At 35.1% G+C, this 19,318-nt stretch overlaps 1 protein-coding gene across 8 annotated transcripts in view; it reads right to left on the minus strand.

Annotated features, from left to right (window-relative positions):
* Positions 1–323: 323 nt before the first annotated feature.
* ZDHHC21 (zinc finger DHHC-type palmitoyltransferase 21) overlaps positions 324–19,318 on the minus strand; it is a 45,101-nt gene continuing 26,106 nt past the window's right edge. For 5 of the 8 annotated variants that reach the window (XM_035309620.1, XM_035309617.1, XM_035309614.1 and 2 more), the window contains 2 exons: positions 5,253–5,296; positions 324–4,726 (listed from right to left, as the gene is read on the minus strand). In XM_035309620.1, coding sequence (XP_035165511.1) covers positions 4,594–4,726; positions 5,253–5,296 — 177 coding nt within the window. In that variant the 3' untranslated portion in view covers positions 324–4,593. Of the gene's footprint in view, positions 4,727–5,252; positions 5,297–8,233; positions 8,313–11,897; positions 12,838–14,937; positions 17,989–19,318 lie in introns of those variants that run through there. The other 3 variants (XR_004746079.1, XM_035309618.1, XM_035309619.1) reach the window with 3 other exon arrangements.

Raw genomic sequence — 19,318 nt, forward strand, 5'->3', positions numbered from 1 at the left:
ATAATCCTTCAGTAGGGAATGGTCTGATTGAAGAGGGACAGGGCCTTAGAAGCTCATATGCTGGGCTTCTGCTATATGCATATATACAAAGCTCTCTAATATTCTTTCTGTTAGCACCAATGGACAAGTACAATGTTTAGTTGGATCTCTTCATTGGGTTCAAATCTTTGTCTACAGACTTCAACACCAGATAAGAGATTTTGCTGCCAGGGAAAAGCTAGTAGTTTCTTGAAAGTGAAAAACAGAATAGTACCTATGTATTCTGACAGTTAACTCTCAATCAGTTGCAAGATTGTAAATAAAAATGTATTTCTTATACACAATGCTAGTAAAAATCAATTTATTATTCTTGCATACATAACACAACTGCAGAATTACAGGATTGGATGAGAAATTCTAGGTGTTACTAATAGATATCCACATCATTTTATGTAACATCCTTCAGAAGCAGATTCTATGGAAATACATATTGTTTTTATCTTAGAAAGAGTTCAGAAGTACTAATACAGCATTATTGATTGGAATATATGTAGAATAAGCAACATTTTTTGTCCAGAAAGATCAAGACTCCATCATACAAAGAAGCACTTTTAAGGAATGCAATGATATTTCCAGTTGGGAAATTGAGAAGAGTCAATCAACAGTATTAAGCTTTATCTTTGTGATACAGCTATTCTAATAAAGCTACACTGGTTTCTTTCTTTCTTTCTTTCTTTCTTTTTTTTTTTGTGAGCAGCAGCAAAATCAATTGCATGGTGAAGACAAAGGTTGGAGATCACCAAGTTAAAAAATACATCTAAGTGACAGCAACCTCAAATGCATGACAGCAGCTCTCTGCTACAAGTGATGTACTGCTGAAAGGAAGGCTGGCCAAATACAGTACATGACATGTTATAAAAAGGTGGTTTATGTTAACTAACAGTTTCAGGTTACCAGAAACCCATCTTATTATCATGTTTTGTCTGAATGCAATGTGGACTTGAAAAAAGATCTCTTTCACAGTACTGCTGAAATCCTGACTTTATTGCCTACATATCTTACATTGGGATACAGTGGCCTGCTATAGCACAAAACAAAGCACGTTTCATTATTTCTTAGAAGAACAGTTTGCTTAATAAAACCAGACATCTGTATGATGAACACTGAACAACCTGAATAACGATGACATGGATACTTAAAACGGCATAACACCTGCTCTTGGCAATTCCACTTAACTTGGTAAATTTAGGTAAAGAATCAAAGCACTTGTTTTGGTCCCCTCTTTATTTCCACTGCACGTTCATGAATTTTCCCTTCACGCGCACCCACTGTAGATTCAAGACAAGCAGAAGGAGGCCTAGTTCAAAATCTGTCCTTCCACTCAGTTCTCAGGTTCTTACTCATGAATTCTTCTCAAGACTGAAAATGACTGTGAATACAAACACTCCCTTCTGTCCTCCACACATTCAAAATTAGGATAAAAAATAAAGTAGCTGCCTAAATAATATTTATGTTGGTTCCTAATGTTAAGAGCAAAGTCTACAAAAAATATATTTACCAAAAAAAAAAATAAAAATCTAAAAATATGAAAACATTTGAGAAATTGTGAATTTGTGACTTTATCATTTTCATCTCAGATTCAGGCAAGATTTTGATAAACATTATGAAGAAAATGTTCTTAAGCTCCAAGGTTGTTCTTTGGGTCATTTGAGTATGTGCCTTAGAATTTTAATTTATAATATATTGTTTGAAAGGAAAATTTATTGATTCTGATTTTTTTCTAGAAAAAATCCTACATGCTATACTACCTTTGGGGCAGGCCCAAACCATTGTCTGCCTATTTAAGATGCAGTCCAGTCCTGATACGTTAATCCGACCACTAGCACAGACACACGCCCAAATCATGCAATTATTGCTCCAGATAACCCCTGTGCAATAATGAAGAATGACAGCTGGGCCCCTCCATGCTCCAGGACACGATTCAACTGTCGTTGCATAATATGACCAAAAGAGGGCACTTCGAGAATAAGAGAGGAAAGGCTCTACCCCGCATTCGAGCACTAACTAGCCTGATAAGACTACATTCCTAAAATAATCTTTTTACAGAAGTCCAAATACTTGCTAATGTCCAAGCATAAACATTCTTCATCATTAACTATTAATCATGCGCATGAGTGCACGGATGTTTGTATGTATACTCAGTAGTCCATTCAGAGCATGTTTATTCCCTAATTTGTGCCTTATCATGGCTGGTTTTTATTTTCACACTTCTTATTTCTTAATACTAGAACAAAGTACACATATGGACTTCGTGTGGATTTTTATCCCCACAAAGCAGATAACATTAAATGCACATCATGTAAAAAAAAAAAAAAAAAAAATGTTTATAATCAAGACTCCAACTATTGAGCTGATTCTGGATTACAGATTTGGTTCTCCAAGTATACTTAAATTACCTGAGATGATGATATTAGAAATCAGAAAGAATAATTATATGCCCCCAAAATAAATATATCAAGAACAGTTACATTCTTGATCCTATGTCTTAATGAGCATCAAAGCATTATGATCTGCTATGAAATTTGAAATTTGGTTAAAAACAACAACAACAACAACCAAAAAAAAAAAAAAAAAAAAAAAACACAACTAAATTTTGCTCATGACAGACATTTAAATATTGGCATATAAACCAAAACTGACAGCTATTATTCCTCTATGTTCTTTGTAGACACTACAGTAATTGAATTCCTTCCAAGAAAAGTGAATACGGACATTACTTTAGAATGTATAAACACATTCTTGTTAATTTCAAGTGCTAGTCCAGCATTTTCATCCACCTTCATTTACATATTGCTGCTATTACCATCTCAAATTCTAAACTCACATCTACAAATGCAGTGAAAAAAAGAATAGCTGAACATTAGGCTCAAAATTTAAATGACACATTGTGTTCATTTTTAAAGGGAGAGGAGAAGTGAAGTTAGTTCAAATGTTAAAAGTTTTCAAAAAAATCAAGTGATTTTTAAGATGAGCAATTTTGGCAACTTCAAAGCATCATCGAAATCTGTTAACTCAATAAATGAACACCCAGCACAGGCAGTGACTCTATTAAGATTTTAAAAGAGCCAATCTAAAAATTCATTATGAAGAGCATTCAAAAGCTAGCCATTCATTTTGAATGAACCATTTATAAATTTTCTCCAAATCCAGCCTACATATTCTACACCCTGATTTTGTGCCTTTTTATTATCTTTTTGCTTGGCTGTCATTTAAGGTGGATCCTAGACCTGTTAGACTAGACAAGAAACACTATAAGCAGCATAACTTAAAACACTGCAGCTCTGAGTTTTTCGTGAAAATTCACACAACTTTCAAAAATCACAAATATCCCATGCTAGTATTTGTACAGATACACAAGGCTATAATAAATTACATATATTTTCCAGATACAGCAAAGTCAAGCCAGTGCTTTGGAACCATTGTCATTTTACCACATGTAGATCTTCAGAACGCTTTCTTTGGCTAATTACTTCTGTACATAAAGGGCCCAAACAAGCTATTGTATATCAATATAATACCCTATTAAATTAGCTAGTAATCTTTACCAGACATAATAGTAGCAAATATCTGTATGTATATATATAAATATTTTAAAATATTTTCATATATGCTCCCCATTTACAAACACCTAAACTAATTGCAGCTAATCATGACTAAAGAATAAAAAATATAAAATGTGTATCATTCTAACGACAATGTACTATTCCTTTTGGTACATTATGCGGACTAATTATATCTGCATTTTTAAAACATAGTCATTCTCACATTTGCACTGTACAACTTTTTAAATTATTATTTTATTTTGAATTATTGCAAAGAAATCCTTAGGATATTGGGCAGTGTGCTTTCCATCTCCATACTTTAACCTGGGACATTTCATAGCTTTTGTTGACATTAAGACACAAGTATTTTCCACTAAGATCGTATCTATGCAGAAAGATAACTGTAGGATCTCTATATATAAACAGATACATATACATGAATTTATAAAACCCTTCTGAGAAAGGTTTAGGAAGAAGTCTGTCTGTTTTAAATGTTACCTTTTATAGTGCAGTGCTGCATGATTAAAACTTTGCATCACAAATAAATGGCAGTATAAGTGAATTTTTAACATATGTAGCAGAAAAAAAGACCCCAATATTATTTAAAAAGATCTACTGATTAAAAAAAATCAGTAAGACACTTAGTGGAAAAGCTAACAATCAGTGTAAACTTCAGTGTTTCCTACCAAAGGAAAAAAACAAAAGAGCCAGTATTATCAAACAGTGTAAGACTGCATTCCAGTCATTTGTTTTTGCTATTAACCTCAAAGACAGCAGAAATCCCTTTGGAAAGCTAATTTGAAAGTGAATATGCCTAAACTTAAACATACAACTTGTAATAATTTCAGAACAGAATCAAGACCACTATTAAAATAAAGCCTGGGGCACTCTGTGATGTCTATGATTGGTGGGTGGCTTTTAATTGACTTGAAGACTGTCATAGTCCTATTATCATAAAACCTGTAACACACTTCCAGCATGGAGGACCCATCTGTGCCCACCATCCATCTGTTTAGACGTGATTGGCAAAGTGGTAGGGAACTCGCAGTGGTTGCCTCTGCCTGAAAGGAATAAACCACAGGATCTTCCAGCGAGTGCCAAAAACTTCTGAGAAGGTCTGCTGCCATGGCTTTCGGGGCCTCGATCTACAGAAGACAGCATTATTAGTGAAAGACAGCACTCCCATGGTGCACTTCAGTCAGCTAAAACAATACAGGTTGGCTGGGGATCCATTACTGGACTCTGATGAATTGTGTCCCAGCATCATAAATACAGCTTTTCTTTCATTATGGCTTGCAGCTGAGACTTAACTTTAGAAAATAGAAATTATCTATGTCATCAATCAACTGAAGGTAACTTTTGAAGCAGAGGAGAACCTCAGGATCAATGCAATGCATGTCAAGAACACAGTAGCAAGTGATTTTCGACCTGTACTTTTGAAAGAAAATACAGCTTCACTTACTGTTGATAAAGAAGGAAAATGAATAATGTGAGGCTGCTTTGCATAAAACTAATATTAAAGGATTAGAGAGCTACTGCTAGAGATAGGAAGTACAGGACACAGTAACATGCAAAATAATCTTAACAGTGCCTTCAGTTCCTCTTCTCTCACACAGTTAAAAAAGCAGCTACTCCTTCAGCAAATAAATGCAGACATTTTACAGCACTTACACATTTTCACAACAGTTTGACATTTTTTCTATACTCGTTGTGTCCTGTTGAAGAAAAGAAAACAGAATGAAATACTATTTCATTATATTCCTCACTGTTAATATGTTATTATGAAAGTAACTAAATAAGGCAGGGAATTGATTGTAAGCATACACTGCTTTGGCATCAGTCCAGTAGGTTACATATTACTCATATATATTACTCATATTACTCATTACGCTATATTAGCTATAAACAGCTGTGAGATTATATGCACAACAAATTTATTCAATCTGTTAAATGATTTTTACAAACATGATGTAACACTATACTGTGTAATTTTACTGTGGTAGAACACACCACAGAATATCAACAAAAAATTACAGCATTATTATGGCTAAAATAAATAGACATATTACACTTAATTTATGTGACATTTAGAAGAAATGTGTGCAAAGTAAACTCTTGCCATACTTTTCACAAGCACCCATTCCCGACTTGGAGTAGTCCACTGAGATAACCACGGAATTTAAATACATTTATTTATGCCTTAACTTAGTAAAATGGAACCATTAACAGAAAGTAGCATTTTGAAAAGTAGCACCTAGCAAGAAGTTTTGAAACAACCACCTACATAAGTATCATAATACAAACAGCACTACTAAGAAGAAACCAGCCATTTCCATAGTCTCTAGAGGTAAACACTAAAAATAAAAATGATTTTTTTAAACTTTTTTTTAAAGGAAAAATTAAATCATATCCAGATTGAAGGCACTCCTGCAGCTAACAGTAAACTAAATTCATATATTACACTCTTGAACAGGATTGATTTCATAAAATCACAAAGCTTTATAAATAATAAATCAATTTAAACTTAGGTCATCTCAAAATTAAACTTTTAAAACTACTAACAATGGTACTTTTCTCTCATTTTCACACTACATATTTAATGAAAAAGCTTGCTTTTTACACATATATCTCTTCAATTTTAACTCCAGTAGCATTAGTGTTTTCAAGCACAGGCACAGTTCATTATGTCCCAAAATTATTCACTGGGTCCAAAATACAATAAATATTTTTCATCGTTCCACCTTCTTTTCATGGCAGCTCGATATTTCCCTCCACTGTTCATTGATTTAGGCATGTACATAATGCACCTGTCAGATTACACTAGCATTTGAATGAAACTGAGAGCTTGTCTCTATTGTCCCAGCCATACACAGACACAACGGATGTCGTTTAATTAGGTTGCGACTTCATTAAGTCATCTGGAAACACTACCTAGCAATAAAACCATACTGTGTTCCTTGATTGTTCTTGCCATCAGTGCATCCAATTCAGTGCAGGCACTGCTGGGATTCTGCTACCCTCTTTCATAAATGTTTGGAGAGCAATGGTGAAATGTTAGTGGGATATAATGTAAAGGGAGCTGCTTCCCTACTTCACCAAACGTAGGTGGTCTCAACTCCCCTTGTTAAATTTTCATCTTCTAAATCCACTTCCCAACTATGATTAGTTTTGGAAGAGGATCCCTTACTGCTTGCTAAACTGCAAAAATATATAATTCTTCCCCACGGCCTATCAGCTGAATTCTACAAAGGAGAGATGTCCCCTGTTCTCAAAGTTCTTCCCTGTTTCTGCAGAAAAGGCATGCCAACAGCAGATTATATAAATCCATTCTGGCACCATCATTAGGTGGATTTGAACAACTGCTCAGGAGTGAGAGAGGACAGGACTGGAGGCAACAGGCTGTAAATAATGTCTGTTGTTCCAATCCCCATAGATAAACTGCTTCTCCTCCCTACCTTATGGGCTTGTCTAGTATATTAGCTTGCTTTCCCTCCCCTCACCTTCCACAGGTAGCAAGAAAGCATTAGAAGACACAAGCCATTTGTCCTTGCTACGTCAGGACATGACTGAACAGCCAAATAATATTCTGCTTCCTTGGACAAGCTTTTTGTCCGGTCTTGTCAGGACAAACACTTTGCTGACCACAAAAAATCACACACAGCTTTCTGAATAATAATAAATAGGCACAGACATTACTTCCATAACATTTCAGTGAGATTTTAACAGTGGTTTCATGGCATGCTCCTTCCATAACTGCAAAAATATCCCATCTTTAAGAACTAGCCTCTTGACAACTCAAAGCTCTCTGACAATATAAAATAATACTAATATGTTTGAAAGCAATGATTGCTAATGAATTTCAAAGAACCGCAGTATACTAGTCCATGCTATAATTGATTTCTAACTATTAAGATTTACATTATATTTGCACAAAAGGAACTTTAAATAGCTTTGGGTGCAGCCATAACATAACAAAATCATACTTAAACTACAGCTTTTTGATCTGTTATGCCACATCTGCTCTCTAAAACATCGTATTTGAGATTTTTGGAGGAATTTGCAGTTTGGGGATTGTGAAGGGGCAGGATGCTATTTCTTTTTAGTTGCTGTCATGGCAGTAAGACCTGAAAGATGCTCCTCAGGATTTGCTTCTCTCAAAAATGCAGCCCATTACATTAATGAACTAAGTGGAAGCACCAAAATAGGAACTGCAGGAAATGACTGTAAGAAATGCCTGTCAACTTCCACACCTTTAAAACATACTAAGGATTTTAGTTGGCTAGGAAGTCAAAGAAAATCCTCCTTCCTTCTTGCATTAAAATGACAGAAACTACTTTATCCTATTTCAGCTTTACAGTAAGGAATTGGGACCAAGCAGTGCATCTTTTGTTTCTGGGATACCTTTTCAGAACTGAAAAACAAACAAGCAAAATCTTTACACGTTGTAAAAGTCGTGAACTAGTGCTGAAGGAATGGGAGGAATCACCTCTCTCCAAAGTTTAGCTAGTTAACAAATGCTGGTGACTAACTTGAGAAACCCAACTCCCCTCACTGCTGCCCGCCCGCCCGCCCGCCCCCCCACCCCCCAACACCACTGCCAAACAGCTGGGCTTATTTGAAATATATTTTCATTTGACAGTGAACCAATTTACCTTTTCACATGAAAGTGAAACTTCACAGCACCCCAGGAAATTCAGCAGCCCCTCTGGAGACAGGAGAGAGAGATGAATTCTTTCAGAGAAGAAAAGGAGGACCAGAAGGAGGATCAGAATAACCCCTATTCTTCTGAATGACAAAGTGTTCTGTTTATTAACACATCTCATGAACTTATGCATTTAATGTAAATGAAGGTTTTGTTGCAACACCAGCATTACTGAATTCAGCCTAAGAGGCTTTGGCTGTCTGCATCTACTATCAGCTTGGATTACTATTAGTAGACATAGAACACTGCTACAAATTTATTTGTTTTGTTTAAGACTCATACCTAATGCTGATGTTAAAATCTTTGGGGGAGTTGGTACTCATCCAGACTTTGAAAATAACTTGGTATGAACAAACTTGGTGTATCTATTGAGTCCTAGTAATATCTATCTTCAAGAAAAATATAAAAATTCCTATTTCATACCAGACAAGATCGACTAACCAAGATCTAATTAATTTCACATTAGGGGTCATCTGGTCCCCAAAAGTCACCATCCAGACTGGAAACAAATATTGTTCCTGCACTTGGCTATGAGAGATACACACACAGTGACAAACACCTTAAAGCAACTAGGGACAAAAATTCATACCTTAATGAGAAAGACAAAAGAAATTAGAGGAAGTAAACACAGAAATCATTACCAACATACAATTTTAAATGAGAGACAAAGGGCAAAGGGTTCAGATTCTTCTGACGGGATACAGAATGTTGTGGGGCTTTTTGTTTGTTTTGTTTTTGCCTTAAAGACTTACTGCTAGTCTGTAGGAGCAGCTTGCATGCTCTAAGTAAGCTATTGCAACAGCTAAGACCATTATGAACAGTCAATAAGAGCACTGACTGAAATTTGTAGACTACTTAAGATTAATTTGCAAATGAATGCACTTGTGCTACCTACTAAGCGAAAGAGATCTTCCACATCTATATTTTTAATAAGCAATAGCCAACTGCCTCAAAAAAAAAAAGAGACTTTTAAGAAAGTGTTTTAACAAACTGTGCTATAGGATGTAATTCATCATGAACCAGTTTATGATAGATCAAGCACATGGAAATAATATTTTCCTCTGATTCATATTTTCCAAAGGAGAAGCAGTAATTTTTAACTCACAGGACTAACTCCAAAGCACGCAGCCCCAACCTCTGGTTTAATTTTTCTTATATGCTTGCAGTGATGTGTAAGAAATACATCTTTATTTAATACTCACATTTGAAGAAGGCAAGCATTAAGCCATGCTTTCTTAATACAGTATTTTAAGACATTCAATATATAAGAGTCAGAAAGAAAATATGGCAATGCAGAAAGAGGAAAAACAAACAAAACTTGGCAAGCCTTCCCGGAATTGCAGCCATTGCTTTTATGTGGAAGTGCCACCCTATCTTGAACAATCCATCAGTTTTTTATTCTTTCTGCTTATCATCTTTTCCATCTTTGTAAGGAAATGACAGGTGAGCATTTGAGGAATACCAAATACTGAGACCTTCACAAAAAGAACATGTAATATTTCAGAAATTTCCCCTATTTCCCCTATTGGCTTTAATTACATTTAAATTTTATGTTTGGCCACTTCTCAACATTGTTTTCATAATCTTGATGTCTCATGTAAGAAAATACGATGAATTTTATCAATATCAGTTAAATTCAGCCTGAAAATTACTTCTGTGTTTTTAAATTCTTAAATTGTGTGCAAAATGAAAAATGAAGCTACATTATACCTAAGGAATATTCCTCCTAGGCTCTTCTGATGAATTTTGTTAAGTAGATTTCTCATTATTAAATCTGTCATTACTAAATAACTCAATGAAAAGAAGATATATAACAACAAATTAGGAGCACATCTACACGGAAGATGATACAAACAGATCTCTTTTCTTCATTCTGTTTCAAATCTATGGTGTGTTAGGTGCCGATGCCTGTTTGACAGCAAGACACATGACAAAACACATGTATTATTTTTCTTGATACTTACCAATACCATTTTAAGAAAAAAAGAAAGAAAGAAAAAAAAAAAATGCCTTGCAAGGCTAGCTGTTGACCTTCCTCACATAGAAGTCATTTTAATGGTCTTGTGTCTGAATTTGACAACACATATATTAAACAAAATGTACTCAGCACTGAGAACTCGAAGACATCATTATTATAGTTACTTATTTTTAATTGTTCAAAGGCACTTCTTTTATTATCTAGAAAAATAATTGAGCTCTAACAGGACTTCTTCCTTGAGTGACAAACAAGATACTTTTTTTGTATGACATTTTTGTTTCTCTGCAAAGTATAAAATGTCTTTGACTAATTTTTTTTAAGTTACACATCTCTTTAATATTAATGTAAATAATGATTTTCAATAAAAGCATTCTCTAAAAACCTTAAACCATGCAGTGATCTAAAAATAGATGAGATCCTTTTCCACTTGGGATGTTTTACACTTGAATTTATTCTTACATTTGAAACAGCTTAGAAGAGAGATTTTTAAAAGAAATTTGAATTTTATTTTCATGGTAAGTAAATAGACTTTTAAGACTGGCAGGATATATTCATTTAAAAGGTTAAACCATCTCCTAGTCTATTTGAGAAAAATAAGTTACAGGTTCAAAAGACTTTATACAGTTAACAAAATCTCATTCAATGACCAGGACGTGATTAAATATGACTTTATGCAGTCTTCTAATAGATTTACCTATAGGTGGATTAAAGGTAGAGAGAAAAAAAGGAAAAGCGATATGAACAAAGCAGATACAGACAGACAAGATTTGCATGAATATATTTTCGATTTTATATCTAATTTCAAACTATTATTTGGGCTTACAGTTTACATACAGCTTTCTCTCTACAACTACTTTGTATTTTACAGTTTATTACAACCAAGTAAACAATACATTGGCCTGGGAATCCTAATTTCCCCTTCCAATCTCAATTTCTTCTATGCTAACTTGATTATGAGGATTAATAGTCCTTTGATTAAATTTTTGCCATGTTTGAAAAAAAAAATCAGGAAAAGCCCTTATTATTTAACTAATCAAACAGTATTTAATAGATTATCTGATTAAAGAGATGTGATTACAAATATTTTTAATTATAAGATACTTATTTTTCAAGACAAAAAGCATTTTAGCACTACATCACTTGTGCTTGCTGCATATTAAAAAGCAACGGATCAACACTACAAAATATGGAAATAATTTAACAGATTTTGTTTTATTCATAAAATAACTCCACATACATTTTCATTATTTTGCATTTCATCTCTCTTAAAATTTTGTCTGACTTACTGATTCCACAGGGAATTTTAATTTTTTTTTTCACCTGTATTTTCATTATTTATACTTCATTTTGCATTATGCTATAAATGAAATGATACTCGTAAAGAAAACTGACTCATTGAAAATATTCCTTTCAGATAAAAACATCAAAACTTTAGTTTGTAAAACTTCCATCTTTTCCCATTTTGTTAAAATGATTTTATTTTCTTTTGAAAATGAATGAAATACTGATCAAAATGAAAAAAAGTTCCTGACTACATACTCTGTGTAAGTATCAGTCACAGCAAGTAAAAGTTAAAATATATGTATTAGTAATTTAGGATGCTCGTGTTGAGATATATCTGTTTACTACAACAACAAAAATACTACTGAAATAGTCCTTAATAAATATCAACATTTAGAAATACTTCTGAAGGGAAAAAATTATGTGGATAGGCATCATATTGTACACCAGACAGACTGTTGAACACCAGCTGTTAAACTATTTTCTTTTCCATCCTCCCCAAGGCAAATGAAGGGAAATTTCTCTCTACCACATCCACACAGCATTGAGGCTCCAGGATACTGGCATATCACTGTACACCATTCAAACCCTTAATTAACAGGAAACCCCGGCAGCATTAATTAAATTAATAAAGTCACTGTCCACTTAGTTTACAATAATACATATGCTACCTTGCATAAAGAACACATGGTATCTATTAAATTTATAAAAGCCCATCCATTACATAGTTTTGCCCCAAAGAAACAAGTTAATTACTATATAATTTTAAAGAAAGGTATTTCTCTACAGTACTGACACTTAAAATCACAGAAAATCATATTTTATAGACTATGCTCGAAAAATGAAGAAAATTTATTTAATTCTATATAAATAGTTTATTTGAACATACGGAAAAATGAAAACAAACTGTTTAGTGTTTGAAATAAAAAACAATCAAAGGTAATCCCTTAAAATTAGGGTTCAGATTAGTCTCTGCAAAGGATGCTGTTTAACTGAAACATCTGGTAGTGTTATGTTGAGAGACAGACCTTTTTTAACTTTGGAAATGAGATTAGTAGATCCGTTATTTGTAAGTGTCCGAGTAATTTCTAATTATTTTATCTGGGTCACAGATAATCCGCTTTTACAGGGCTTCCACAATGACATCAGAGGATCACTACTGAACTGATTATCCTGTTACCTTCCACCATCCATGGGAAGATGGGATTTTCCTTTTGTACAGAGGAAGAGAAAGAGAGAAGTGGCTGATTGCTTCAGACAGGTGGCAGCCCACAAAATAAAGAACAGCACAGAGCCTGAGAAAAAAGAAACCCTCACATATGCAAAAGGTACCAGCCTTAAAACAGGTCAACAACTTGAAATACTACTTGGTATTGTGCAACTTAATACTACTTAGTCTCGTGCAACTTAAAACCTCACTAGATATGGAAAAAGTGTGAAAAAGTGTTGTTTTGCAACACATCAAAATAATCAGAGAAACCATTATTTAAAGGCCATGCTATATTATTAACTACTTGTACTACAGTAATACTTCATAGATAAAACATAACTGACATGTCAGAACCTTATTGTATCAATTCCAAAAAAATGTTTTTTTTAACATCATTTTAACAGTTGAAGTGATGTGAAAGATAAAAAGAAATACTTTCTTTAAGCAGAAATGGAACGTGAGCTAAAGAGACAATTGCAAATGCCAGGGCTAGTTTTGTACTAACATACACACAAGGAACCTGACAGTTCCTCCTTTTTAAGTGACCCTGGAGAACAGCTCTTGCAATAATAAACTTGAAAGAACCTATAGGTGGTAAAAAGACTTTTTTCCCCCCTAGGTGAATTTATACCTTTTCCTATGAATGAACGAATTAATATGTTATTTGTTTACTTTTAGGAAAATAAGTACTTGTTGCATACAGAAAATACCAAACAACATATTTTTTTTTTAGAAAAAAAAAAAAGAAAACATTGAGAAAAGAAGCAAGTTTCTGGATATCATTTAATTTAGCTTATAATTAAATTTTATTACTTGATGTGACGATAACTACAGAAAAAGTAACTGGAAATAAAATGAAGTAATTTTTGCTCCTCAAGATTTGCTCTTATATAAATGCAAGATATTCCTTTCTAGACAAACTTGGCATTTGCCATTGCAGTACAATGTCATTAACAGGCATAGGCAGTAGTTACATAAGACTGTGTATGCTTTGGATGTTTTTTACTGAAAACTAAAAATTTTCTGAAATGGAACTGTCTCAAGAAAGCAATAATTTATATATAAATACTATTTTTACTATTTATGACAAACCACCAAATATATAAAACATCTCCCTGTATTGCTTGAGGTGAAAAAGAAATGATGGATTTCTCATGGGAGGGGGAGTGTCCCAGCTAGAAGTTGTCTGAAGTAAGGAGTACCAATAATAAAAAAGATGTTCTCAGTAGCAGACATATATATATATATATATATATTATATTTTTTCTTGTTTATTTATTTTTAACCTACTGTTTTATGCTATGCTTGCCTTTACTTCTGAAATAGTCATTGAAAAATATTGCGCTGCCTAGGAATCTAAGAATACTGGCTTATTTCCTATTACGGAAGATAAAATTTGTATTTGCAGAACAAGCAATGACAGGGAATAGAGCACTGGAAAAAGCAAGTGTCAGGCATGGAAGGTAAGAAGGCCTTCAATATAAATACATCATCAGTTTTGGAAATTACATCAGACTGTGCTTTCTTCATGGCTGAAAATGCCACCCAGACCTTCAGAAAACTGGAAGACCACTAATTTTTATAATGAAATTTTAAGAAGACTATCTTCTAAATTAAGGTCTTAGACTTTCTCCCCATTTCAGAGAGTTCTGAATGAGAGATCTTATCCTCCTCTTTCTCCAAAGTGTCCAAATAAGTTACCCAAGAGAGATCTGGTGCATACAACGAAGAGGTGCTAAAACTCAAGATGATCATGAGTAAAGGCAAATAGAGCTTTGGGAAAGCAACTGCAGGAGGATGAAAAGAGACATGTGCCTGTTCTGCTAAAAGCATGTTTCACATATGCTAGTTTCTAGGGAGAAAGCACTAATCTCATATAAAGTGGCAACCTCAGCTGCTCCTCTCTTCATGACAATAATTCATGTCAAAAGTTCCTCTAAGGACAGTTTTTGCCAACCAGCTGCTCTCCTCACATTATGGGAAGTCACCTCCCCTGTTTTCTTTGGTTGCCTGGACCTCCAGATGAGATGCAAATAGCATGCTCATGACACCCCAGCAAAAGTACCACAATACGAAAAGTGGTTTACATACTCAGAGAGATTAACTGCATGTTAGGTAACTCGGTCTGCTAGTCATTTTGCAAGTAGTACAGCATTAAGAACAGTCTTCCTGCAAGAGCCAAATATAAGTACACAAGTTAAAATGTTTTTATTTTTGCCTGAGAGAACACTCTTTCCAAGCATCTTAGAATCTGTTCAACACACTTGAAAGAGGATAACAGAAGATTACATGCATTTTTTCTTAGTTTAATATAATGGATCTATTGTTACAACCCAGAGTTATGCAGTGACAGTCACAGAAGTTCAGTCAACTGCACAGCAACACTGTACTTTGGCAAGCACAAGCACACAAAGCAGAATAAATCACCTGCACTTCATAATATACGTTCCTATTTTTAGGTATTGCCCTGTTTCAAACCTATGGAACTATACTGGGCATATCCTTTCCACTACATGAGTTAGACAACAGTTTTGACTTCTAAAAAAAAATCAAAGAGGAGAAAATGCCAGTATTTCTCCTTAAAATCTTATAAAAACTCCTGATCCTTCATATGGCTTGTCAAGATCTGATAGCTCAATTTGTTAAATAGCTCAAGTTGGGAAAGACCAGCTCTGCTCAGAAAAATGCCATCTACAAAGGGCACTTCATGCAAATTCATTCCTTAATTTCCATAAATTTCCGTAAATTAAATTTTATCTGTCTTGCTGCAGTGGCAAAAAGGTTAACTGATAGCAATCTACTTCTGTAAAACGACCAATCAGTACAGGTGCTCTGAACTAGTAGTATACGTATCTTGCTTCTTAGCTAAGCTACATTCCAATCATTTATATTTGAGCAGAACCATCATACTGTGGAAGCCATCCATAAATACTGAAGCAATAAGGTATTATTTCAGGTACTAGTTTTTATTATCCATAATGCTAAGGAAGGAAGAAAATTACAATTTCAAAACCCAAGTTGCTTCTGTGGGATTGACAGTAAATAGAAAACTTTCTATGTGAACAAGATATGGAAGAATTGGGAACTGTGTGTTTTTAAAATCCGCATGTCCAGCATTCCTGAAAAAGTTAGCCTTAGCTGCTTGTATTACTTTGTTCAGTGATACAAAACAGAAACTATTGGATTGGTTTCTGGAAAATTAAACAATGATGGTCCTGCAAGTTCACATTATGGAGAATGAATAAGTTTTCCTACAAAAAAAGGTTCAAAGTTAGATAAATCCTGAGTCTATTTTTCCTTCCAAAAATACAATTTTGAAATAATTTGAAATACAGATAAATAACAACAATAAAACCCCAAACACTTGAGGTCACTAGGTTCATCTAGCAATATCATACATATCATTCAAAGTAGATCATAGAGCTGCAATGCTGATTGTCCCTATTATTTAAAAACAACTTTTATCCAGGAGCTATGGAACTAATCTTGGTTTGATGTTAAACTGCAAATGCAGGAACCAAGAAAATGTTTATCTGCTTTTCTGTACAAGGACAAGTATGAAAAAAAGAGATGCTGCTCTGCTGCACCTTTTTCAAAAGGCCCATGTTCTTATCAACCTCTCTTGCACACATCTACGTAGCTTCAGCAATTTCTGAAGTGCATGCCCTCAAGAACTGCTGTGGAGCAATTAATGTAACATGAATGCTTTAACTGTGCATGTCTATGCCCGCACGTGTTTGAGTTTTCTTTAAATTACCCTCAAATCTGCACTACTAGTCTTTAATGACTGTGATCCTCTGTTAAATGAATTTTGATCTGTACCTTATACTAAATTAAGCCTAATTTCATCATTAATTCATTATTTTAAATAGAGCTCATTACAACTAAAATTTGCTTAGGAAAGCTAGATCCTGAATAGCAACTCAGCACAGTACACAATGGACACGTTACTATCTCCAGGTGACCACAGCTTGTTGCTTCTAGAGGACACAAACTTCTCCACATTGTGCACTCAGAACTGGGGGCAGGTACGCCCATTTTGTTTCCCACTTCTACACATCAGAGGACTGTCCTTGCAAAGCACAGCTGCTGCCCTCTCATCTGCCTTTTCCAATGACTAGCCAAAACTGTTGGGAAGTGCTTACAGAGGAACCAAATCTCCACACAACACTGACAATCAAACACTGTACAGAAAGATTTTCTGACACAACTTACAGGCTAAGCACAACCTCACCAGATTTGGTTTTGCTTAGGTCTGGCTAGCAGATTTCCTCAAAATTACTGCATTTTTTATTCCTGCCAATTCCATATTCATCAAAGAATTAACAAGAAGAAAAGGATTGTGCTGCTAGTATAGATAAAAGGCACTGGTATGAAAAAGGCACGGTAGCTTCAGAAGACAAAGGGTAATTTTGTGGAAGAGTATCTGGACGTTTAGCATAGAATCCATTCCATCAGTTGAGAAAAATCTTAAAGAAATTTGCACCTTCCTCTATGACTGCTCCATGTGATATGTTGCTAAACGCTTGGAGACTGATTAAACTGCAACTGTTGTGACTTAACATTGATGTGTACCAGAACTTGAAAAGCACTGCTTCCACTGAGCCACTTTCCCATTCAGATGTAGGGGTGGGTGAACACTAGTAAATTTACCACAGGTAACACACCCTAACCAAACTGCAGCTTTTAAGAATTTTGAAGGCACTCTGAAGGCACACAGTAAAGTGCCTTAAATTCTAACAACGTTACAGTTGTAGAGGGTGACAGTAACTTGCAGGGGATTAAGACCCTGCTTATTTAAAAATCCTATGTTAAAGGTTTCTATTTGACTTTGATGTCTTAGAAAAACAAATGCAGAATTTCTGTAGACCAGTAACTGCCAAAAAAAAGGGAGTTGTGACTGCCAAAACAAGAGAAAACCAAACATAACCCAAAATCTACATAACTACCAATTTCACTTAAGAAGGAAAGATCTGGAAAACATTAAAAGATGAAGGTTCAAAAACTTGAGTGATGGTTTCAGCAGCATCCTTCTAAGTAGCATCATCCATTGCTTCTACTTTCAATTATGACCATGGTTCCTTTCAGCTGTACAGTTTCTGTTTTCCATATAAACAAATACCACCAGTGTGTATCTTGAGAAGCCAGAACACTTACACCTTTTGTGTAAGTGTGGGCAGGTAGCTTTGCTTTTTTACATATCCATTCCTCAGCAGTGGTCCAGAAGTGAACAACCCTAAAACAACACTAAAGCTGGGGTGCAGAGTGCCTGCAATTTCTCTAGCCACCACAGAAAGGTGTAGCCGCACACACCCACAACTCACAGAAGACAGCAGCAGCTTAATAGGGCAGCTCACTCACATCTGAGGTCACCAATTTCACACCCTTGACCATGTTGAAAGTGGTTGCAGAGGAATTCATTACAGAGGATCCAAACACAGAAGCAGGTTAAGTTTGGAGGCTGTGCAATTTGTGTTTCGAGATACACAGCTGAGGAGTCTGAGCATGGCACTGAACAACCCCTTCTAGGCAGCTCACAGCTTACTTTGAGCAGTTGAACTAGACAACTCATTGAATAGTATAGGTCAGAAGGTTCTTTTAGATGTCAATGCAACAGAGTCACATGGTGTGAATGGGGATCCCAATAATGGATTTCTACTTCTCGAAGCAATCCCGTACCTAAAAACTCAGGCATACAATGAAAGCACAGTAGTTCCTCTGCTACAGGAAGGGTGCAGTGAGAGGTCCTACTGCATATCTGCCTCTCAGGGCCCATATAGTTTATCCACATCTGCAATTATTTTGTATATAAGACAATTCAGGCATAGTGCAGCTCTGCAATGCACAGAAATATGGTTTGAGCACATAAAAGAAGGTTGGACTTGAAAATACTATTTTTTGCTCATATCTATTCCAGGGTAGTAGCCAGCTCAGTAGGTGCAATGGGACATACATTACAGTATGGTGTAGAACTGACTCAGAGAAAGGCACTTTATAGAGTTTGAAATGTTGGTGGCAGCCTAACAGTGTTAAGGCTTAGAATGGTGAAAGGACACTCTAGGAATGCATATGTGCTGCAGAGGCAGCAGAATTTTTATCTTGTGGCAGAAGTGTCCCAAGTTTCAGGCGTATGTGACAATCAGTTTCACTCAGAGGTACCGTTTCTTGTATAGTCATAGTATCTGGATACGGCTGATGGCCATAGCCAAAATTTAGTCCACACAGAACAGAACTGGAGGTTTCTATTTTATTCATTTTATCCTGCATAATTTCTGTGTTTTAGCATAGTGCTAAACACATGGCTTTTTGTTCCTTCTCCTACAACCACTTAACAGAGACTCAAAAGACATCCACATTTCAGCATTTGAACATTAATGCTCCTTGATTTTCTGCCTCTCCCACTAGAGGGAGGGGAAGCAGAATCCAGACGTCTGCAGCACTTCAGCTAGATACCTAGTAAGGCATAGTATGGGATTAGAAAAACTCTAATGTACACAGACACAAAGGTTGTGTGCCAGCATATAAACAGGGAAGTGACAACCTGTCAGCTAGACCCTGGAAGAGAA

The sequence above is a fragment of the Oxyura jamaicensis genome, chromosome Z (genome assembly GCF_011077185.1).
Source record: "Oxyura jamaicensis isolate SHBP4307 breed ruddy duck chromosome Z, BPBGC_Ojam_1.0, whole genome shotgun sequence".
In the NCBI taxonomy this organism is placed as follows: Eukaryota; Metazoa; Chordata; class Aves; order Anseriformes; family Anatidae; genus Oxyura; species Oxyura jamaicensis.